We start from the raw sequence: 24,380 nt of genomic DNA, 5'->3' as shown, positions 1-24,380 counted from the left end.
GTGCCAGATGTAACGAAATTCCCTCCAGACGTTCCTCAGATATCGCTTCCATGAGAATGGGACGCAGGTGAGGCCACAGTGACTTTGACCTTTGACCATCAAATTCGAATCAGTCGTTTGTGCCAAATTCTAAGAAATTTGTTCAAGGAGTTCCTGAGGTATCACAGGAATGGGACGGACGTAAGGTCACAGTGACTTTGACCACCAATATCAAATCAGTTCATTCTTGCATCCGAGTGGACATTTGCGCCCTTCAGGTGCTCCTGAGATATCGCGTTCACGAGAATGGGTCGGACAGACAACCCGAAAACATAATTCCTGCGTCCACGGCACGGAGGCATAAAAATCACAACAATGAGGATGTGATTTTAGTCATGGCATCAATACGAGGGTGGGGAAAATAAATGCAATTCAAGAGGGAACTCATCTATTTCAAGGATTAAAGACGTGTATCTAATTCATACTCAAAGAAGTATGTGTGGATGAGTTGAAGAGTCTAGGCTTAGAGATGACGTAAAGTGTGTTTAGAAGGCACAATAAGTGGTTTGTGTGCAGCGTCTTACCCCCATGCTATGAGACAGCTGCTCAGCAGTCAGACTGAGGTTGTAGTTCTGAGCTTCTAGTCTTCGACACTGACTCTGCAACACTTGTCGCTCCAAACTTTGCTCTAGAAGACAAAACCACATGAGAGAAAATGAGCAAGAGTTGGGAATTAGAGAAATTAAATTAAGCCTAGCAGCAGTGAACACTGACCACTTTGCAGAATCCAGACCATGATGCTGTAGCAGATGCTACAAAGCTATTTTACCACTCAAGTTTATTCAGATGCACGTCTTCATGTATAAAAGGTAATAAAATACACTAGTGAAACTGTGTGTTTTCAACTTCAACTTCTGTTGACTAAATTTCCGGTACAAATCCTGATCATACATTTATTTGCACATAACTGAATAGTGTAGAGGAAGGATGAACACCGCCCTCTAGTGACGAGAGAACACAACAACAACTGTCTTCATTTGTATAGCTTTCAACCACCAAACAATATGTGATTGTACACTACTGCTTTAAGATGAAAACACATTTTTCCAGGAATAAAGGGAAACACTAAATTATGAACTTATACAATGAGATATTGAATGAAGTAGGGGTTATGCAACCAACATATAATGCCATAAAAACAGAAGAGTTATGAGATGTTTAGCAGCATCAGTATAATCACTGCCTGTTCCCTGTAGCTGCTTACCTTCAACGTATTCCTGATAAGCTTCAAATATAGATTCAATCCCCTGCCACTTGGAAGGAGGAGCCTCCTCTTCCTCCTCATCCTCTTCCTCCTCAGAGTCCTCCGGACCAGACATGTCCTCCCTCGTCCCCGAGGCCTCCCGGTGCAGGGCTACAGAGAAGTGCTGCCCGTTGGGCTGAGGGTGAGCCAGTGAAAGTGGACGGGGAAATGAATGTGCATTTGAGTGAGATTGTGAATGCGGTTGTGGCGGCGGTCGACCGGGGGCGCTCTGAAGCTCTGGAATGTTGTAGTGAACGGAGGACTCCTGGAGGTGGGACGACTCCAACATCCCCGTGGCTCCACCTATAGGACAAGACAGGGAGAGAAGGGAGGTTTGTCCTTTGTCGTCCATTTATATTCATTTCAATAGTGCTGAACGGATTAGTCGATTAATCTAGGGATACAAGTAATGATTATTTCCATTATTGGTTAATCTGCTGATTATTTTCTCAATTAATTGATTAATCGCTTGGTCTATAAAATGTCAGAAAATAATGAAAAATGTCAACCACGATTTCCAAAAGGCCAAAGCGACGTTTTCAAATTGCCAACCCAAAATCCAAAGATATTCAGTTTACCACCATAGAAGCTCAAGAAAACAGGAACATTTTTCAACAACAATTTTGGTAAAGGAATAATGAATAACGTTCATTTATCAAGCAAGAATACCAAACATTTGCTCGTTTAAGCTTCTCAAATGTGCAGATTTGCTGCTTTTTATGTTTTGGACTGTTGGTTGGACATATCATTTGAAAACATCACTCTGGGAAATCGTGATGGCCATTTTTCAGATTTTCCATATATTCTCTGGCTAATCTCATATTTTCTGATTCATTGATAAAAGCTGCAGTCGGTAACTTTGGGCAAACATGATCAACCGAGGAGTCTCTAAGCAGCTGTTAATCACCGCTCACGAAGCTCGCAAACTCCAATCAAACTGTCGAACAGCGCTGATCAAATATGAATCAGCACTGCAGCTTTAACTGGAAACATAATGTTCCTGGCAGACCTGTGACAACCTGTACCTCAGTCATCATAATGCTGAAAGGTGGGCTCTCTTGTCACTGTACTGCCCTGCTGCGCACTAGTCACCATTGCGGACAGATCTCTATAACCGCGGCTTGTGCGGCTTACCTTTATGTTTCTGCAGAGCCTTCTGAGTGGACTGAAGCACAGATTCATGGAACTGCTGGGCAAATTCCTCCGGGGTGAAGCTGTCCCAGGGTTTGGTGCGTCCATTGACGCTGTGAGGGCCCTCTTTACCCTGCAGGGGGAGCGGGGGCCGCAAGCTGTTCAGCAGGCTGGAGCTCCTCTTGGAGACCGGTCCCTCGCTGGGCCCCCGGGCCTTGTCTGGGTAGACAGCTGGAGAAGGGGGTTCCTTTGGTCTTAATGTCTCCCCAAGGGGTTTTGGGTGACCATTGGGAGACGCTGGGCAATGTGAGGAGGGGCTATGTGGTCTGACGCTGTGGTGGCCTTCTGATTCAGAGGAAGGCTGGACAAATGCAGTATCTGTGAATCAATTGAATATGTGTTAATGTGATGAGGTCAAGATCCACATTACTACAGATGAGAACGCCAGATACATCAGACAAATGAATAAATACTCAGCAGTGGAAAGTAACTAAGTACATTTACTCAAGTACAATTTTGAGATACTTCTACCTTACTTGAGTATTTCCATTTTAAGCTACTTTATACTTCTACTCCACTACATTTTGGAAGTAAATATTGTACTTTTTACTCCACTACATTTATTTGATAACGTTAGTTAATTAACAGATTTCGATCAATCCAAAATATTAGAGCTGAAACGATTAGTCAATTAATCGATTAGTCAGTCGACAGAAAAACAATTAGCAACTATCGTTTCATTCATTTTTCAAACAGGAATAGTTAAACACTCATTGTAAACTAAATATTTTTTTGGTATTTGGACTTTTGGTCGAACAAAATGACATTTGAAGACGTCACGTTTGGCTCTGTGAAGTTGTGATGGACATTTTCTGACATCATTTTGACGTTTCTTAGACTAAACAATTATCAATTAATTGGAAAAAAATGATCGGCAGATTAATCGATAATGAAAATAATCAGTAGCTGCAGCCTTACAAAATATAAATAAACTAATAAGTTATGATATATTATTATAGGTTAAGCTATCTTTATAACATAAATAAATAATGTATATAAAAATGTAATAAATATAATAAATAATCTAAATTAACCCCGTGTTTAACAGCTACAACCTTAAAGTGATGAACACATTAATGCATCAATAATTATAATACGATAATATAATATATATTATACTTTTACCTTTGGTACTTTAAGAATATTGTGATGTTAATACTTTTGTACTTTTAACTAAGTAAAAATTTGAATGCAAGACTTTTACTTGTAACCGAGTATTTCTACACTGTAGTATTACTACTATTACTCAAGTCAAAGATCTGAGTACTTCTTCCAGCTCTGTAAATACCACACTAACCCAATACTTTAGGGATGAGGAAGTGTGCATGTTCCTGTTCATTAGCATGTGTCTCACCAGAAATCGGTGCTGGAGGGCTCTTACACAGCGGATGAGGTGCATGTCTGATGGTATCCAAGGTTACGCTCTTTTCTTTAATGGCCTGAAGTAGCTCCACCACCCTTTCATTGTCTAAGACACAGCGAAAATGAGTTAGTCCTGTCTGTATGTAATTCAATCACAATTTCATAAGCACCTAATTTCTCCTAGTGTGTGTGTGTGTATGTGTGTAAAAGGAGGTAGAGTGTGGCCTGACAGCGTGGGAGGCAGTGCGCTGCCATCTGTAGGCAGCAAACAGTAAATCAAGAGGATTAGACTGGGATCACTGTAAGCCCACTGCTGCCACTCCCAATTCCTCGTCAGTATGCGAGCGTGTGTGGAGCTGCAAGTGTTTACAAACAGAACCTTGACACAAGTCCACCTTTCTAACTAGGGCAATATAAAGCATTACATTATGCATACATTGTTTAAAATATGCTGCATATAATACAGGGGTTTGAGGCTGACGTGATCATTGTTCGACCTCTTTATGATTTCCTTCAAGGCTTGAGTCAACATATTAATGAGAACAGAGCGCATGTAAAGCAGGCAGAGCTCGGCTAAAGTGAAGCGTCAGCAAGCCGTAGAGCCGACTGAAAATGACTACTACTTTCTAAAAGCTAAATGAGCATGCAATCAGTCTTCTGCTGAAATGAGATGTCAAAGAGAAGAGGTATGATATGAGTAATGGATGGGGATGTTTGTATGGCATGTAAAGGCCACTGGGTCAGTTATGTAATGTAGTGGTTTCTAACTAGCTGGCTGAGGCACACTGATGTCTGCTCCGCTATGCTTTGTGATAATGTTCAAGTATTTATTAACGTCTATAAAAAAATGTCCTTCACTTCATTATGCTATTCTACCATTGAAGGCTTTAGGGCTGGGCATTACATTATTATATCGATGGCATAAGTGTTGTATTTACCTGGTTTTAAAGGCTCCATTACAGTAAAGTGATGTCATTTTCTGAACTTACCAGACTGTTCTAGCTGTTCTATTATTTGCCTTTACCCACCTAGCCATTACAGCCACATTATTAATTAAAATAGTTAATCGCGTTTCATCGAAAATGAATCACACATTTTTTATCTGTTCAAAATGTACCTTAAAGGGGGATTTGTCAAGGAATTAACACTCTTATCAACATGTGAGTGGGCAAATATGCTTGCTTTATGCAAATGTATGTATATATTTATTATTGGAAATGAATTAAGAACACAAAACAATGATACATATTGTCCAGAAACCCTCACAGGTACTGCATTTAGCATATAAATATGCTCAAATCATAACATGGCAAACTGAAGCCCAACAGGCAACAACAGCTGTCAGTGTGTCAGTGTGCTGACTTGACTATGACTTGCCCAAAACTGCATGTGATTATCATAAAGTGGGCATGTCTGTAAAGGGGAGACTCGTTTGTACCCATAGAACCCATTTTCATTCACATATGTTGAGGTCAGAGGTCAAGGGACCCCTTTGAAAATGGCCATGCTAGTTTTTCCTCGCCAACATTTAGCACAAGTTTGCAGTTATTTAACCTCCTTTGCGACAAGCTACCAATGGATTCCTTATGTTTTTTTAGTTTCATATGATACCAGAATCTTTACTCTAGCTTTAAAACTGAGCCTGCTACAACCTATAAATCACAAGTTGTATTAATGCGTTAAAGAAATTAGTGGTGTTGAAGCGTTAACTTTGACAGTCCTACTAAATATTGTTAAAGCACCAATAGTCATCCCTACAATATCGATATCGAGACATTTGGTCAAAAATATTGTGATATTTAAATTTTCTCCATATCGCCCAGCCCTAGTTAGCTTCCTGTGCACATTTATTCTTTACTTAAACAAGTAAGGAGCAATAGTTTATTTAATTAAAAATAGCTAAGAGGCATTTTTACGCACAGTTAAGTCTTCCACTAATTAATGTAGTTCTTGAAACATAATTAAACAACATGGTTGGTAAGCAGCACTAAAGATCCATATTAAGAGTAGACAAAATCACTCATATAGATTTACCAGGGTTTTTTTAGAGCAGTTTCAAACATGACTAAGTAAATCAAAAGTGTGGGATGGAGTATCTACTCCATAGACTTTGCTTAATCTGTGTATTCCTATAAATCCCCTTACCTCTCCTCTGCTGTATCGTGACATGGGACAGTCTGAACGTGGTGAGGAACCGCTTCTTATCCTCCAGCTCTGGTGCTCGGTTCATTTCTTCCGGGGTGAAGCGTGTGCTGAGTTGGGGAGGAGGTGGAGGAGGAGTGCGTTTCGATTGCGAGACAGATGGCGAGGGGCTGCGCTCCCTGAGCCTCCTCCTCCTTTTCCTTCTCTTCTGCTGCACCAGCTCGTCTCGCCGGCCCACCGTGGTCAGGCCAAACGCTCCCAGGAAGTCCAATTTCTATGCAGAGAGGTAAAAAAAAAAATCTTAGTGCAATGTTTTGTCATGAGGGCTTGTGGAAAGCAGAAAGCATATGTGGTGGCAGGTGTTTTACCTCTGAGGAGTCTTCCAGTTTGAGTGGGGGCTGCTCTGCTACTCTCCTGAGATGGGCTCTCACCTCCTCCTCATCACTCTCATCGTATGAGTCATCCAGCTCATAGTAGTAACCTGCAGCAAGCAAAGAGGTCACTACTGACACCTCACTTTTAAATCCTTTAATAAACTTGACTGTTACATAAATCAAGATGTAGTCTAAGATGTTTTCGTAAGAGTGTATGTGTTGAGGTGTAGAGCAACAGTATGCCTATGGTGAGTACCTTTCTCCCTGGCCTCCCGTCTCCTCTTCTCCTCCAGGTCCAGCTTGCTGACAGGCCTTCGGTGCTGCTGAAGGATTTCGTCGAAGATCAGCATTGTGTCTGGACCCATCCCCAGTGTGGCTACCTGTCCCATCCCTGGCCCGGGGACCATTCCTAGTCCATGTCTACTGTGCCCTGGGTGTCCCTGGATGCTCTTTAGTCCAGGATTGCTTTTCATGGCTCCCTCCAATTCATACTGGCTGGTCAGGGACAGCGATGCCCTCTGCTGGCTGAAGAACGACTGGGTGGATTTCTCCAGATCAGCAAGAAATGTGCTGGGCTCCGGCAGGCCCGGAGGACCTCTCATTGGGGGATACTTCTCCATCGTGCCCCCTTCTCTCCTTCGTGTTCCGTCCTCATATTTGGAGGGCCCTGGGGGCAGCCGACTGAGCTCGTAGTGTCCCATCCCTGAGGGCTCGTGGTTACGTCTGGACTCTGAGGGGGTTTCTATAAGAGATGCAGGGTTCCACAGGGTGGTGGGAGGGTGGTGTTCACGTGGTGGCTGAGGAGGCTTGGGGGAGATGAGGGGTGGAGGGGCGCCTAAGTGAGGGTGGAGGTCCCGGCTTCCTGGATCATGGTGATTTGGTATGGATCTGTAGAGATGCAATGGAACAGAGGTTGTGTTTATCTGTTAGAAATACTGTACAACGCCTATATCTCCTATAAACAGTGTTTTCCAATCACACGTGCAACACAGAGACACACCATAGTGCTTATATGGTTTGCCTATTTCCCTTCATCTCTGTCAGTATGTCTGTGGGGTTGTGTGTCTGTGCAAAGTGGCGTTATCAAGCCCAGACAGAGTAGCCTAGAGCAGAGTGAGGATGTGGCCAAGACACACAATGTCCTCCAGATATGCAGGCCTGTTTTTGATCTGTTAGGTCCTTGTAGTGTGGCATGTTCGCACACAGAGAGGGAGAGAGCAAGCGATGAGAGCGGCCTACTGAGGAAGAGGCCAGGAGAAATATTCTCCTGACAGGCAGGTAGATAGATAGAGAAGAAAATGATTGGCATAGGAAAGGTAAGGAGAACGATGGATTTTTAGAAAAGGATATAAAAGAGAGATATATATATATATGTAAAGGGAGAACAAGGGTTGGTACGGTGGTGGAAAAGAAATGGCAACAGTGAGGAAGAAAGAAAGGCAGATGGCTGATGGACACTGTCGAGCGTCTTTCCAAATCAAACCTGGCAGGATCGCACACCGCATGACCAGTCAAATTATCTATGCCGCCCTGTTTGTGTTTGCATTTCTGTGTGTGCGCGTGTGAGTGAGTAAATGTGTGTTATCTGCAATCTGCAGCCTGTGATTCTGTGATTATACCGTATGGTTCCTGATAGCAGACGTGTGTATCTCTCCTGTCCTACCAGTACAGCATTAACCACAGCCTCACTTCTGAATCGCACACAACAACACAAACACAGGCACAGTAACAAAGGAGGGTAAGCAGGGGGCTTACGCTGTGCAAGGTTGAGAGGATTAGCCGAGAATTAGCCTTTGTGTATCTTAGCTGTCCCACTCGCTGCCTGTTTGAAACCCCTACCCACTACACATGAAACAGCATCAGGACATCATCATCCTCATCAGGACCCCGCTTTACACCCTACATCAACACCTAAACATAGCTGCCTGTTTGCCTACATGTCAGGCCTGGAAGGATGCATGGACAGAAATAGAGTAGACGTGATGCTTCTGACAGGGTTTATCTTTTTTCCAGTCCTGCCTGAAAACAAACTTCTAAAGCCTGCCAGCTTCTGAGGCTTCAAAACACAGGCACAACTGTCCCTATAAGGCTAGCAGAGACAAACAGCATAACACCCCAAAAATAGTTTTCACTGGAAGCATGCATGCGTGTTTTGGTGACATAGAGACCCAAGAACTGCACGTCTCTATCAGATAACATGGGCAACTCTGCAAGCGCCAAGTCATGTGTAAATAAACACTGCCAGCATGTGCGGTGAAAAATGAATGTGGGTTTGAAATCTCTGCACATGTTGGCTGGACTGTTACGTCTTGTGAGTGTTGTCTCACCTGTGATCTGGTGCGTCACCTGGCCGGCCCAAGTCCAGGTGCTGCTCCAGAACCTGCTGGCGGAATTCAGACACCTGGTACTGACGATCCTCTTTCTCCTGCCGCAGCTTACGTTGCCGCGCCAACCACCTCTCCTCCTCATTATTCCTCTGAGCGATCATTTGGGCCGAGAGCGCCGTCCCTACCACGCCGGCCCCCATGTAGAGGCCGTGGCCTGAGATTAGACCGGGGATGGGATGATGTGATGGGATCATTGCAGAGTGGTGTCCTGGCGGCACTGGTTTGGGAGCTGGAGGGGCGGGCTCTTTGGTTTTATCTGTGGAGGGAGAAAGGTCAGCGTAAACATTTTGATGTTGGGGCTGCAACTAAGGATTATTTTCTCACTTCATGGATTATTCTTTAGTTTATAAAATGTCAGGAAAGTAGTATAAAATGTCCATCACAAGACAACACATGGATATGATGTCTTCAAGTAGCTGCAGCTTCAGCTCTAGCTGCTCATAAAGTGTTTATAGGGACAAGTGTTTACAGGCAATATGACTGTAGCTTAAGGAAGCTACAGGGGCAGCACAGACACATACCAGCCCGATTAGGGGTGAGTCTCTCAGGCTTGGTTCGGTCCTCCTGCCCCCTCATGGCATGGAGCTCAGCCAGATAGTGGCTCTCCATGGCCTTGGAAGCCTGCAGCTCCTTCTCCCTTATTGCTCTCTCCTTCTGCCTCTCCATCTCCATCTCTCTTTCTCTCTCCCTCTCCCGCTCTCTCTCGCGCTCTCTTTCCCGCTCGCGCTCTCTCTCCCTCTCCAGCTCCTTCTCCCGCTCTCTCTCCCTCTCTCGTTCCCTCTCCCGCTCTTTCTCCCTCTCCGCCTCACGCTCTCTCTCTTTTTCCCTCTCGCGTTCTCGTTCGCGCTCCCTCTCCCTCTGTCGCAGCTCATCCTCCAGCTGAAGCCTGAAAAGCAAAAAAGGTGGACAGGGGAGGCAGAAGTAGAAAGAAGATGTCAGTGAAATTAGATAGAAAATTACGGCACACTTTTGAGATCTACTGTATGCATGTACTTGTGATTTTACGTATGCGTGAATTAAGGGGATTTTTACCTCTCAGACTGCAGTGCTGACAGTGACGGGTGCGTGAAGTCTCCAGGGTAGCGGACCCCTTGTAGGTGCATGTGAACAGCAGAGGGATGGATGGGAGGTAAAGCTCCCCCTCCTTGCAGCTGATAGAAAGGTGACCTCAAAGCAGAGAGGCAGAACGGGTCATCCATCCTGGGAGATATCAAAAAAAGAAAAGAGAGAGGAAGACAAGTCAGTCTCTCCGTGTGACAGAGCAGCGTTCACTTTCATTAACCTGCACGCCTCCATCTCCCAAAAAGTGACATCACAGGGTCTTCCATCTTTCAAGAAAGTAGCCGTGCCTGTCAGCTAACCTCAATCACCACACAGCAGCTAGCGGGAGACTGTGCTGTGTGGCAATGCACAACTGTGTGTTTTTGTGTATGTGTGTGACATCCACTGCTCATCCCCTCATTAAATCCATTACGGCGCAGTGTGTGATGGGTGCTGCAGTGCTCTGATCTTGCTGGGTTGACAGACCAGGGGCACGCAGCCTGTGTGATAGCCCAGAGCAAGCAGGGTCCTTCTCGAAGCACACACACAGTCTACATGATCATACGTACATTTAAAATTAATGTATTTTTAACAAACATTGCACATAGATTTTCTGCTGCTGATGTTTTCTCTGTATGATCACTGGGCTGTCACTCTAATAAAGAACAAATACCTAAAACAAAACTAATTTTCCTTATGAGAGAATTGACGAACCACAGAAGTGAGCATGATACGTCTTATCTCAGATGTATAAACAGCTCAGGGATTATTCTATGCTAATTTCTCACAAAGCAGGCACGAACAAGCTCCAGATATATAGAGTTAAGTGGCAAAACCAGCCATGGCTCTCTTTTGAATGTTCATATTTTATTCATAGGCATAACCTAACTCGGGTAAAGACAAGGGAAATGGGTCTTGCTATTAACTGGCTTAGTTTAAGAAGCTTCAAAATAAATACAACTCCTTTATTAATGAAGCAAAAACTGTGTTTTGTTTATCTCATAGTGCAAAGTGTCAAATAAGTGTAGTGCTTCTCCTTGTTTTGTGAAGAATGGCACTGTAATTTAGCAAGCAATAAAGCATCATTACTGCAGCCTGAAGGCTGTAAATGACATTACTGCAGCCTTTGGCAATAAACAGTGATGTATATGTATTTTTTAATCAATCGCTTAAAAGCATTTTGACTCAGCTGACCAGGATCATTTTCAAACAGAAGCTTCTTAGCAGCAGCCGGTCAGATCATAGAATATATAAAGCTGTAATTTAGGACTCAGTGCATGTAATATGATAAACTCTGCTCTTGTGTGTTGCAAAGAGGTAACCCTGTGCAAGAATAGTTTTAAGTGATGCTCTGTGACTTCCTTCCTGTCCATGATGACACTGCGAGTTTGTTTATTTGGTATCGGTTATTTAGATTATCTTACTTTGCCTTTTGTTTATCTGGAACCTGATTTTTTAAATTGGTAGTGCAATCTGTCTAAATCACATCTCTCTTCAACTCTCTTACACAAATAAAAATACACAAATAAAGAACATCGATATGTTACCTCTGGGAACATGAATTCAAGGTCAGCTATACACTAATGTGTTTACTTGCTGAGTCTAAGCATTATAAATACTTAGTTCAGTCATATGCACTGGTTTGCACAATTTGCTCTCAGAGGGAACGGGTGCCAAGTCAACAAAACAAATGAATGGAGAGGCCTACCTGTATGGCGTGAAGGAGGGGTGGGGCAGGTAGCTGGGGTGGTAGTAGGCAGCTGCGGCAGCTGCAGTGGCGGGATCCAGGCCCATGGGCAAAGAGGGCATGCGGAGGGCATCCTCAGTCGTGGCATAGGGCCGGAAACCACGGAGGTACTCTTCTGGTACATGACCAGGGGGCACTGCATTAGGCATCTGTCTGTTCAGACTGAAGGTAAGAGAGGGGGAAGGGGCACAACAGAGAAAAGCCACGGTTAGTTTGATTTGTTTGTGTCCACTGTTGTACACGCTTATGCTGTGTCTCAATTTGCATACTTACGTACTTACACTTGCTAATTTTAGTGCATAAGTACGTTCACACTGAGAAGTGTGGCAAAATGCAGTGTTGTGGCTGCATATTCCAGTGAGTTTAATATATTCGTGAATCACTGATAAAATGCACGTAGAAACTTCCTTTTAAATTGAAAACATGTAAAATCCTCATATCCAGAGACACAGGCAGACTAGTGTGTGTGTGACTCACTTGAGGGGCTGGAAACGTGAATCCTGCATGACAGCACCGGGGGTGAGACCAAAGGCATAGGGGTTTCCCAGGAGGTGGGCAGGGACTGAGGGGCCACCCTTTTCCTGTGGGAGGTTCCCCTCTGCACCCAGACGTTCCCGGCTGGCCCCACGAGGCCCCGAGTCAGCCTGGAGAGAGATACAGAGAGAGAGTGTTAGTCATTGTTCGTGAAGACCTGTGACCGTCGCGGTTGTCAATGCTCATGGAGCCCATCCTGTGAGAGGGGAGATGGGGGAAAGAAAAGGCCCGTTTGTGGTGCAGCAGCCTCGCTCGCTCGCTCGCTCTTTCTACCCCAGGCACTATTATTCACTTTCTCACACAAACCACATCCCTGTAAAAATAGACGGATCAACATTTCTCTGAGGGGAATATATGATAAAAATGGAGGAAGCAGGTAGAGAGGGGTAAAAAAAGAAAAAAGAAAACGGCCTCACTGTTTTTCTTTAATCATAAACAAGAGATGTCATCTTTATGATCGATGAGGATGAGGTAATGGTAGATGTACAACAGCAGTACTTCAAGAGAGATGATGACTTTGATCTTGGCAAAGTGTGTGTGCACATAACTTAAACACTAACATCTACAAGGAAGACAACAAAGTCCTAAAAGCAACATCCCTCTGCCTCGGTTTCTCTTTCACCTCCCTCTCTCCCTTTGGCAGCAAGCCTGGTCTCACTTATCCAATCCCACAACAAACACACACACACACACACACACACACACACACACTCAGCGGGCACACACACCGTTTCAGAGCTACAAAGACATCCTGCTGTGGGAGTGGGAGTGCATTTTCTGAAGCTTTGGTTTCCCTCTGCCTACAAATGCAATCGCAGAACAGAGAAACTTACAATCCTTGTGAGTCGTACAAGGAAATTGTTTATGGAGGGATATTCAGTCGAGGAGGATTTTCGCAGGTATAGTGGTACAGTTATCTCATCTCCCGCAAAACCCGAATTCAAGTTGAAGTTGGCAAGCGAACAAATAGAAAGAAGGGAAAGAAGGAAGAAAGAGATGAAGATATAAAGAAGAGGAGCGAGAGGAGAAGGCAATTCTTGCCCCACTAAATTAACCTCTGGGCTCCCTGGGATTAGAGAGAGACCTTACAGCAGCACTGTTCTCTCTCTCTCTCTCTCTCTCTCTCTCTCTCTCACTACTGCCAAGGATAAAATAAATCCAATGTAGGGAGCCATTACCTCCACGTCCTGTTCTGCAGCCACTGACCCAGGCTGACACTGATGCGCTAACATCCAATCTTAAACGCCTCTAATGTTTAGACTAACATCCCCCTTAGTTCCTTAGACGCCCCCATGTTGCAGTAGTTTAATGTTACTGTTTTCTCCTTGTTGTCTGTTGCGCTTCACTAAACAATAAGGCACTCTACTCCCTCAGACCTCCTGTCCCCGTAAACCCCCCTACGCCACTTCCATCCTTTCAAAGCTTTATGAGCACAGGGAGAAGGTGGACGTTCCCTCCCAATCAGCAGCCAACTGGAAAAGAGGTTCATACATGTCAAAAGAAGTCAATATCAGATTGAGGCTTGGGAGCCGCAAGATGCCGGGCGCTCTGTGTGCTTCTTCTCCTTCTTTTTCCACAAAGTCTAATCTTCTTTATCTCCCTAGTTGTCCAACACTATCAATAGCTGACGGGTGGCTGCCTGGAAATCTGAGCAATAATATTAATAATGTAAATTTAGAAAGAACACATAATAAACTCAAGGTGCTTCCCCCATAAAGGGTAAAAAAAACCCAATAAAAGACACAAACGAACCATGCAATTAAAAGTGTTAAAAAAAGGAAAATTTAAATTTATAGACAAAATATTTCAAAACCCAAGTTTAAAAGTAAATTAAATTAGAGACAAAATATTAAGAGACCCAAGTTTAAAAGGAAAACACATATGAAACGAGGACCCTAGGGGAAGGCTGAGAGGAACAGGTGAGTATTAAGATTAGATTTAGTAAAAATTTGTGGCAGGCAAGCAGACACATTTACATTAAAATGTATTTTCTTAACCCAGATGAACTTGCAGATGAAGTCATGTACTGTGTGTATTTCTCCAGTCAATCCCCTCCTGAGCATCATAAAGACGTACAGCTGCAGGTAGATGTTACTGGCGAGCAATGCCTCGCCAGTAATATGCCTATAGAAACAGGAGCAGCTGCTTTCTATCACACTGACTGTCAGTTAATCAATTGCTGTAATCACAGCGATGACAGCTTTGCTAACCAAGTGATCGGTGTTTAGCAAAGCTGTCATCATTGCTTGACTAACACCACTGATGCTACAGATCTGTGTATCTATATATGCATGTTTGTTTGTTGTGTTATGTGTGAGGGGCGGGCCCAAGTTAACCTTGCCCGGCAGCTAGAATATTGCAATGTCATAAAAATCACGCAAGAATCACGGGATCAAATGTCACGTTGTTCCCTCAAGTAATGCGTTTGTGTTCGGCTCGCCAAGCCAAGCGTTGTGGTTCTAGCTTTCAAACTGTAACCAACATGGCGGCCCTTTTTTCGCTCTTATATTACGAAAATAGTTCACCTAAATGTGTTTCTGAAACCATTTTAGGCGAGAAATAAGCCATACATTTGCTGAATCTGTCTTCATTTTAGATCGAAAAACGGTTAGTTTAAAAGATTTTAGGGAGTTTCCAGAGGTGGCGGGTCGCACCGGAAGCCCCTGATTTGCATGGGAAGCGGGGAAATGACGGGTCCTGTGGACACGTGCCATGAGACCCGGTGGGACACGGAGAGGCGTCTGTTCATTCTACGCAACAATGGCAGCTCCTGAAGAGGTTAGCGTAGACGCTGCATTAACATCAGTTCTATCAGAACTGGAGAGTATTTCTTCATTGAAAGAAAAGAAAAGAACGGCACTGAGTTAGTTTCGCTTTCGTTAGTTTGATTGACAGATGGTTCATCCAATCACCTGCCAAGTATTTTTTGAAAGTGCCTGCCGTTTCCAAACAGTTTCCAATGACAGCTTCTCAGATGGTTCTGTGAAACAAACCATCTGACAGGGTCAGGTTAGGCCCAAGTAGCACCTTTGCTTAAATCTATGCCCTAACTTAAGCACTTATCAAGCTGTTGCGTCAAAAAGGGACCAAATAAGAAATGCTATAGTTAAACCAAATAACACTACACTGACCACTTTTGATGGCATCACAACATGAAGACCTTCTCTGCTAATAAAATCATGCACGGTCTGTTCATAATCTACTTATAAGTGTTGTTGACTATCTGGTATTTATCTGGTGACCATAAGTTGTTATGAATCAAATGTGGGTTGAAACTGTGTTCAATATCCTGCATCATCACAGAGCTTGTGTGTGACAGGGGCATGGTTTCATAATCATGGACATGACTCAATAACTGTCAATCTGTGCAACTGCCAGATACAAATTATCACTAAAATTGAATCAAATGTTCCTTTCCAGCAAATTTCACAGAAATCCCATCCTAAGAGGATGGAACAAAGATGCCTGTAAAACAACAAATCATGGTGGTGCAGCTGCAATTTCACAACTGACTGGCTTCTGCTTCCTGCTTTTACGATACATATTGTCTCTGAAAAACAGAAAGCCCCTCTTTAATGTGAGATGAAGAACAAAAAGGAACGTAGAAACCTTGTTGTAAGTGAGAATGTGTATATATGGCTGTCATGCACATCTTTGTTGCTTGAGCTCAGTCCCTGTTTGTGTGACTACTCTGCCCATGCGTGTATGAATGCACGCCTGTAGAAAAACATGCAAAAGGTGTGGGTGCAACAGGTCAGCAGCACCTTGAAAAAGCACATACACCACAAAGATAGAACCTTCCATCCCCATTAGAGAGGCACCTTAGTCACACATCCAACCAGCCATCCCACTACGACCTTTCACCACCTGCCAAAAAACAGCCTTCTATATAACACACACTATTCACCAGCACCACGCCATATACAGAGTACAGAGCACAAATACAAGCACTCAGACTCAAAGACACATCCATTAACAGCCATCTTCCTCTGTGTGAGCCAGGCCCCTGTAACCCCCACTGAGGGTGGGAGACCCTGCGCATTGTAGAGCGCTCGTTTACGCCTCTCAGATGGAGTCATGAATCCAAATTGCCAATTAAAAAGCAATTACAGGCAGCAGCGGGAGCAGACTCCTGCAGTCATTAAAGCAAAATGCCAACGCACCAAGCCCTCCCTTCCTCCCTCGCTGCCTTGCCTATCACCCGCCCCCCTCCCCCTCTGAAAGACAGACGTATCTCAGCCAGAGAGACACCAGTCAACCCTTCCAACACACAAGAAACCAGGACATGCACAAATGTACACACAGCAACAAACAAGCTTCTCTTGGACGCTCTACAGGGGATCCAGAGAACATACTCCTGCCTCTGTGTGCAACTACAACACAACACCTTTGGAAAACACAAGTTGGTCATGAAATGGCACAAATTTATCTTGCCCAAAAGCAAATTTGGCATAAAACGTGAATGATAATTGTAGATATAAAGGGAGACGAGAGCAAAGTGAAGAGTGTCAGAGGATCGACCCTTCTTCTCTGACGCATCCTTCCTGATCAGTGATTAGCAAGTGAAGCAAAGCACCAGACAGTATCATCTTTGTTCAAGAGGGACATTTTGATGGCGTGTTTGTATGTGTGTGTCCTTTACGACCCCGAGGCTCTTTGTGAGCAGAGTTATATGTGCTCGCTGAAGCGGCACCGCGGAAATAGGGGAGATGCTATGACGCCAGCTTTCGTGACGCATCCCCGCTGCTGTCCCCACCGACCTCTGCCCCCTCATCCCAACCTCTTGTCCACATCACCTCCCTTAACCTCCTCATTCTTTGGCTGGGTGGCCCCGCACTGCTGGAGGCACCACAAACCCAGTGACACGACCTTTTCAATTTGAGCTTGACCTCTTACACACACACACACACACACACACACACACACACAACCACTGTGCAAAAGCATCCAAACACATGCACAGAGGGTGTTTCTGACTCTTTATTTCTTTTTCTGCTCTTGGAAAACGTGCTAAACTGAAGGAATGGCAAAACGGGTGACATCATCGGAAGAGCTTCCCTGTCTCTCCAGCCCCTCCCAGCTCTGGTTGACCCTTGAACTGCGGGAAAGGGTCATTTCGTAAAAGCCATAGCCACAGAGGGTGTGGGTCAGGGGGGTGGGGGGGGGTTGTCCAAGGGGAGAGGACAATAGCCTGAATGCTACCACACATTGCTGGCTGGCTGACCTCCTCGCTCACCCTTCGCTATCCCCCTTCTCTGTCTCCGGGGAACTGTTAAAGTGTCTCGGGGAGAGTTTCCGCATGTTGCCGAGTGCTGTTCGTAACTGTGCGCTTGGCCTCGAAAATTAGCCCTGAGCTGAGATAAGAAGGCTTAAAGCAAGGCCATAATCCATAATCCACGCCTTATCAAAGCAAGCAGCTCTCCCTCTCTCTCTCTCTCTCTCTCTCTCCCCCACTACGTAACAGAGCGCGGGTGTCGGGGTGACGAGTCGGAGGATGCACTTGACTGCTTGAGTGAAGAGGTTGAGACTGGAGGTGGGGCTTATGAGGCTAAAGGCTGGGGACTCAGGAGGGGCTGGGCCAAGGGCAAGAGGGCTAAGTGGGAGGGGGGCCGGAGGAGCACAGATGTTAGCTGCCGTTGAGGCTGTCACCTCGACGTCCCAGTGGCAGCTGGCATTGTTTAACGCATGGAGCCATGAGGGGGTAGTTGACGGGGAGGTGAGGGGAGGTTTTGAGGGAAGCAGACATTCACAGACCTGCCAGCTATGTCACATGTACATATGTCAAATACGTACTGTACTGCCACACTATGGGTTACAGGCTATCTACAAAATCCATTAATCCCTCTAGAGCCTGTCTGTGTGCTGGCAAGGAAGCTGAAGAATGAGAACATTTTTGTCGCTTTAAGGAAATTAAAAAGAGAGAAAATACACCTTAACAATCTGAGACTTCGGAAAGAGCAACTGAGAGTAAAAAAGGGAGGTAAGAGAGCACGCTCAAGGTCAGTGTGAAGGGTGTTTGAATGTGGTTTTACCTGGCGTCCCTCGCTCCTCCAGAGGCCGTTGCTAGTCTTTGTCGGAGCAATGGTGACTACAGGTGGAGTGTTTGGCACGCTGTGACCCGCTGGGGGAACCAGGACCGGCCCTTGACCAAGGGGACCCCTTTTGGGTGTACTGACTGGAGAGCTGTGGTTGGTGGCCGGGGAGGACACTGGAGAGGACTCACTGCTGATGGAGGACGCAGCTGGAGAAAGACGAAGAACAAAAAACACATCAGTACAGTGAAAGAAAGAACACAAGCTAATAGTCTGTGTTTTGCTCTATTGATAAAAACGCAAATGTAACAACAGTGTGATCCTGTAGCCCCTGAATAAAATGGGGTTGCAGAACTACAATAGCAACAAATAATGTGCACACACAGAGGGCCAGATGGATGGCCCTAGGCCCCTATTATGAAGTGACAGTGATCAGGATGAGCAGCCCTGTGAGAGTCACACAGCCTTGACACACACACACACACACATACACCACAAGAGCACACAGCTTGGGAGTGAACAGCCATCCTGAATGTATATACAGTCAGTGGCGTTTGCAGCCACACACAGAACTCCCCCATCCACCGCGCACACACACACACACACACACACACACACACAGCAGGTGGTGAAAAGCTGGCCCAATGAGCTCCTCTGCTGCGCTGTAGCTGTGCCACATTAACAAAGCCCTCCAGGGAAACCCTGTAGCGCAGGGTCACGGTCTGGTCACATGCCTCGCTTTCCACACATCTCGCTTTCTCTATCGCTCTCTCTCTCTCTCTCTCTCTCTCTCTAGTTCCAAAGCTCTCATATGATATGCTCACATTCACATGCGTTAATCACTGCAATTTCATCTTTCCAGCCTTACATGTTTACCTCCCCCCATACAGGCTGCACCTTCTGTTCTTCTCAACCGTCTCTTTCCCTTCTGTCTTTTTATATTCTTCTGTCTTCCCTTCTTTTCTTTATTTTTTCTGTGTTTTAACCTGTGTGTATGTTTCCTCCCATTTTCCTCTCTTCTTCCCCCAGCCTCCGCCTCTTCTCCTGACATTTTACTGTGCTGTAGGTTTCCTCCGCTCACAGTGAGAGCAGCATTACACAGTCAAACTGGGTCACAACCCTCTCAATGGGACACACACTTCAGCGCTGCAGCAAGGACAGTAGGAGATGTGCTCTTATGTGTGTGTGTGTGTGTGTGTATGTGGTGTTTGTGCAGGTAGCGTGCTGTTGTGCATAAACGTGCTTACATGCAACCACAGCAGCTGAAACCTCGGGCCAGTTTCAGGTCTACTTCCTCTCCAATTATCACCATCAGAGCAAAAAACCACAGATCTCTCATACCCAACCGCCTTTTCTTTCCTGGTTTGGTTTCCGTGGCAACATAACCTAACAGACAACGTCAGCTTATGGTCGGTGCAGTCAGGATATTGACTGATTTTAAACACCTCATTCTAACTAATGGAAAGAATCAATAATGGCGCTGGCGGTGAGGTGACGGTCTAGAGAAAATCCGAAAATCTATGTGTGAGTGAAAAGGTGGTGATGATACATGTGAGGTGAGACATGAAAAATGATAGGAGATGGAGGGGGGTGAAAAAAAGCAAGTGAGAGTGCAAAAGAGGTGCAAGGTGAGGCGAGAGATGGAGAGGAGAGGAAAGCAGAGAGATAAGGGGTGCAGATGGGTGAGTGGGTGGCAGGCACGGGGTGGGGGATACAGAGAGGGGAGGTTGGGGGGGGTGAGGCATATCTTGTCTGCACAATGGCAATTAGTGGCCTAATCCTCTCCCCCTCACCTCGGAGAGCCATTACTCTCCCGTGCAAGACTAGGCCAATCAATAGCAGCCCACTCAGCCTGGGGAATGGAGCTACACTTAATACAGCTCTAGTGTCACAGCCTATTCACTCACCACACACAGACACACACTCACAACATGCATACACAAGGATGGGGGAACAAATAAGGCTGGAGGGAGGGAAGAGGCAGAGAGGAGAGGACTGCTAAGCAACAGACCTCTACTCCATCTATTTCTCTCACCCCCCCCCCTCTCTTCCCATCTCCTCCTCTTCCTCCTCCTTTTCCATGTAGAGGCAAAGCAGACTGGAGAAGAGGCAGGGCAGACTAAATAATTAAGAGCAGGAAGAGAAGCAGGTGAGGCGAAGAAGGAAATAAAAGAGACAAGGGCCGTCTACCAACGGCTTCATTCTCTTCTTGCAGCTTGCAGAATCTGTGCTCGCATCTAGGCGTCCTTCCTCGCCACGTATGCGCGCACACAAAATACAAACAGCTATTATTCCTCCTCCTCTTTAACAACACCCCACGCAACCACAGCCACCTACCAACCACCTCTTCATACACGCTAATTCCTTTTCCTTCTGTTCTTCAAACAGGGTGCCTTCCAACCAGACGTAGATCTGTCAGACGCAACGCACAATTTTCATAAACACATTTACAATACTTACAGCCGGTGAGGGCTCATGGGAGATGTCTGAGAGAGTGGTTACATGCTTGCATGTTTCCCTTTATCTTCCTGTTTAAACCACAGGAGGTCATGTGTGTGTCAATAAGTCTCTTTCCTTCATCAAGCCTCCATCACTCCTCCAAGATTTCCTCTTGTCCATTTTCAAACCCCCTGCTCCAATTTCCATACAAATCCCTTTTTTTCACCCCTCCCTCACATGATGGTGCCATCTAATAGGAAAGAAAATCATATATGAGGCATGTGAGTGGCACCAAGCTGGTGTCATTTCTGTCACATGCTCCTCCCCTTCCATCTATACAGGGAGAAGATGGCCATACATGCTGGTCCTGTATGGAGCTAGAGGAGGCAGAGGAGGAGTGAAGCACAGCCTTCGTCCCCAGAGTCTAAAATAGGCTCATCAGCTATCAACCTGCACTTCATTAGCTGTACTGATTGTCCCTTTCATGGTGTGTAGGGGTGTGTGTGCGGTGAGGGGGGGTGGGTGGGGGCACAGAGAGAAAGAGAGAGACAGGGACAGAAGAGGTAGAGACAGAAGGAAAGAGCAAGGAAAAGAGAGAAAGAAAAGCAAGCGCTGTCTCAGTCCCAAGCTGTGTGTGATTAATGTGAAGCTCCTTTCTCTATCGCCTCCTCTATTACCAGTCCCACTCTCCCAGACTGCCTCCACACTTGACCGCTCAAGCAGAGCCACACATGCGCACACACACACACACACACACACACACACACACAAAAGATACAACCAACAGCAGCAACAAACAAACAAACCAAGCTGTGGTCAGAGGCTGTGGCCAAGTGTCCCTGCATAGACGACACCTTTTAGTTCAGCCACTGACCCAATCAAAAAGCCACCACAGCTCTTCGGCAGGCTGTTTCATTCAATGGGAGAGTCCAGCAGCTCTAGCAGTGAATCCCACTGGATCAGTAAGCCTTGATAGGAAGACAACACTACACAGAAATGCTGCCAAATGGCCCCTACCAATCTTCTGCCACCACCTCCTCGTCGACCAAAACAGTCAAGCATAGCCCTGCCAGGCAGAAGGTGCTCTCCTCCACCCCGCCAACACACCCACCCCACATCCCTTCCTCCACCCGCCTCCCTCCCAGCATGCATTACAACAACATCAGCACTTAATTAAACAGTCCATTTCACACCTGGTGTGCATAGCAGTGCCCAGCCAACCCTGCATCCATATGCCACCCCACCAGCAGCACAAGCCTCAACACGTGCACTCTAACACACACACACACACACACAAACATCCCCACACTTACAGACACACAATAACCACTGATGCACACAAACACCACACACACCTGCTACTACAGTCTTGGCCATGCACTGACAACACAACACAAAGCCTGTAATCTGCATCACTGAGTGGGGGGAGGGGAGAAGCACACTGTGTGTGTTGCTGTGCCAGCGAGGGAAAGAAAGACGGTACAAGATGGCGGATGGAAATAAGAGGAGCAATCCTCTGTGCCTTCTGCTGACTGTACAAACTGTATATTATGCTTAAATGCTGCTTTGCTACTGAACAGAGTCATGTGAGGTGTAAGGTTGCTGCATATGGAGAGAGAGAGAGAGAGAGAGAGAGGGGAAACAAATGAGCTTGTTTGTGAGTGTTTCAGGGACAGTCACAGCCTGAAGGGTTTTGCCTTCAAGAAACACACACTAAGCAGAGCGAGGCTGTGTGAGCCCCAGGCAGGCTCCAGATGGAGAGGTCAGAGACACACTGCCCCGACGTCCCAGCATGCTCTGGGCTCCCAGAAAAAAGGGGAGCCTCCGGCCACACACATACACAAACGCACAAACACGTACATGTACAGATACTCACAATCTGACAAACACCACAGGCTTTCACAAATCGACTAATTACTTCCAATTCCTCTTTTTTTCAGCCAATTCGGTCCATCTATCTTGTACACCTTTATTCTCCCGCTCTTCATTCTCTCTCCAGGCAGTACAGTTGGTATGAACGCAGTCATGATGACATTCTGGTGGTGTGTGTGTGTATGTGTGTGTGTTTGTGTGAGTGTGTGTGCCTGAGAGTGTGCAAGAAGAAACAACTGAGAGGATTAAACCCAGGTCTGCCTAATTAATCAGATATCAGCAGGCCTGCCTTTTTGAGGCAGTGCGTTATCTGTGTGTGTTGTGTGTTTGCGCACACATGTGAGTGCTACCGTGTGTGTCCATGCGAGTGTACATGGGATGAGAGTGTGTCCTTTACGCTGCTCTGATACTCATTATCCATCACCTCCCCTCTTCAGCGCAGCACTCAGTACACAGAGCTATTCATTATACTCGCCACAGACAAGTGACAATGTATGTGTCTGTCTGTGTGTGTGTGTGTGTGTGTGTGTGTGTGTGTGTGTGTGTGTGTGTGTGTGTGTGTGTGTGCGTGTGTGTGCGTGTGCGTGTGCGTATGGCTGGGTGTATAAACAGCAGCCGTGCTCAGGGTCTTAAATCAGTTCAGCAGCCGCCGGTGGCAGTGATACTAGTACTCAAACCTAACTAATTCCTCTAGGCCTTAAGACACTGAGTCATGGCACCTCATATATACTGCACTACTCACCTCAAAGCATGAACCAGAGGGTGAGAGACACAGACAGAGAGAGCGAGAGAGAAAGAAAGAGAGGTTGAGTCAAAGTAGCTAATGAAAGGACAGCAGGCTGCAGCATGCTAAGAAATCACAAGGCTTACACAGTTGCAAAGACAACTGTTTGCATGTGTGGGGGTGTTTGGGTGTGTGTGTTGCCTATAAATACAGGCTCTGCAGACAGAGAGGTGACTGGAGCTCCAGGGGCTAGATGCCTCTGCCCACCCCGGAGCAACAGGGGCAACTCTGCTCCTGATGCCTGACTCACCCACACATCACTGCCTACACCAGCCGGGCAGCACAGTCAGCCGGCTTCAAAAATAACAAAGGGGCTTTTTTTGTGCTTTTAATAAAAAGGTGGTGGAGCTTAATCAGACAGGATCTGGTGTCTGTTTGTCTGACACAGACAGGAGCTCTCTGCCTTAGTAGATTGTGAATTACAAATAGAACAGCGCGCACGTATTCTCACCTCGCACCACAATAAAAATAAAAAGCTGAGGTATTAAAAAAACATGACTAAGAGAACGCACTCCTTGTGTTCTCCAGCCGCAACTGACACAAAAGGGGGATGAGCAACAAAGATAAGAGGGGAAAAAATCCAATAAAAAAAGGTGAGTCCGCGATAGAATGCAAAGGCGGGACTGAGTAGTGGACTTTTCTATTTGAGAGAGACAGAGTGAGAAAGTAATCAGGCTGGCATGTAGGGTTGAGGGAGTGAAGAGAGATGAAGGGGAGAAGGATTGAGAGAGAGGTGAGGAGAGGTTGGGGCTGATCTCTCTCTCTCCCTCTCTCTCTCTCTGTGGGGGTAATAAATCATTTGCAGGGTTCTGGGTCCCAGGCTGCAGTGGGCTGGGGAGCAAGGTGTCCAGGGACAGCCAGGAAGGAGGGGACCATCTGATTTAAGAGCCAGAGCAAGGGTGGACAGCTGGGGTAGCTGGGCCTCTCCGGAGCCAAGCCATCAGACACACACATGTACACACCCTCACACATGTACACACCCTCAATAAACTTCCTACTGAGGCTCTCCTGTGTAGATTCTGCTTTGTGCGCTTGTTTTTATGTTTATGTATGTGTAATTAAGAGACACTAGGCACATGGGTTTGAAAAATATTTGCAAGTACATTTGTATTAGAGGCCAGTTTTGTATTTACCAAATATAAAGGGGAAAAAGAAGAAACCAGAAACCCACAACCCCCTCCCTGAGCATCTAC

At 45.8% G+C, this 24,380-nt stretch overlaps 1 protein-coding gene across 3 annotated transcripts in view; it reads right to left on the bottom strand.

The window, feature by feature from the left end:
- Positions 1-24,380, bottom strand: part of gse1b (Gse1 coiled-coil protein b) — a 192,392-nt gene that overhangs the window by 2,900 nt on the left and 165,112 nt on the right. For 2 of the 3 annotated variants that reach the window (XM_074613824.1, XM_074613845.1), the window contains 13 exons: positions 18,093-18,301; positions 12,004-12,170; positions 11,488-11,688; positions 9,771-9,938; positions 9,260-9,624; positions 8,679-8,994; positions 6,608-7,239; positions 6,346-6,458; positions 5,981-6,251; positions 3,828-3,941; positions 2,417-2,791; positions 1,244-1,585; positions 564-667 (listed from right to left, as the gene is read on the bottom strand). In XM_074613824.1, the coding sequence (XP_074469925.1) occupies positions 564-667; positions 1,244-1,585; positions 2,417-2,791; positions 3,828-3,941; positions 5,981-6,251; positions 6,346-6,458; positions 6,608-7,239; positions 8,679-8,994; positions 9,260-9,624; positions 9,771-9,938; positions 11,488-11,688; positions 12,004-12,170; positions 18,093-18,301 (3,377 nt within the window). The remainder of the gene's footprint in view (positions 1-563; positions 668-1,243; positions 1,586-2,416; positions 2,792-3,827; positions 3,942-5,980; positions 6,252-6,345; positions 6,459-6,607; positions 7,240-8,678; positions 8,995-9,259; positions 9,625-9,770; positions 9,939-11,487; positions 11,689-12,003; positions 12,171-18,092; positions 18,302-24,380) is intronic. The other variant, XM_074613835.1, reaches the window with a different exon arrangement.

Source organism: Sebastes fasciatus, chromosome 2, assembly GCF_043250625.1.
Source record: "Sebastes fasciatus isolate fSebFas1 chromosome 2, fSebFas1.pri, whole genome shotgun sequence".
Taxonomy (NCBI): domain Eukaryota; kingdom Metazoa; phylum Chordata; class Actinopteri; order Perciformes; family Sebastidae; genus Sebastes; species Sebastes fasciatus.
This window is presented reverse-complemented; position numbering and strand designations above follow the sequence as displayed.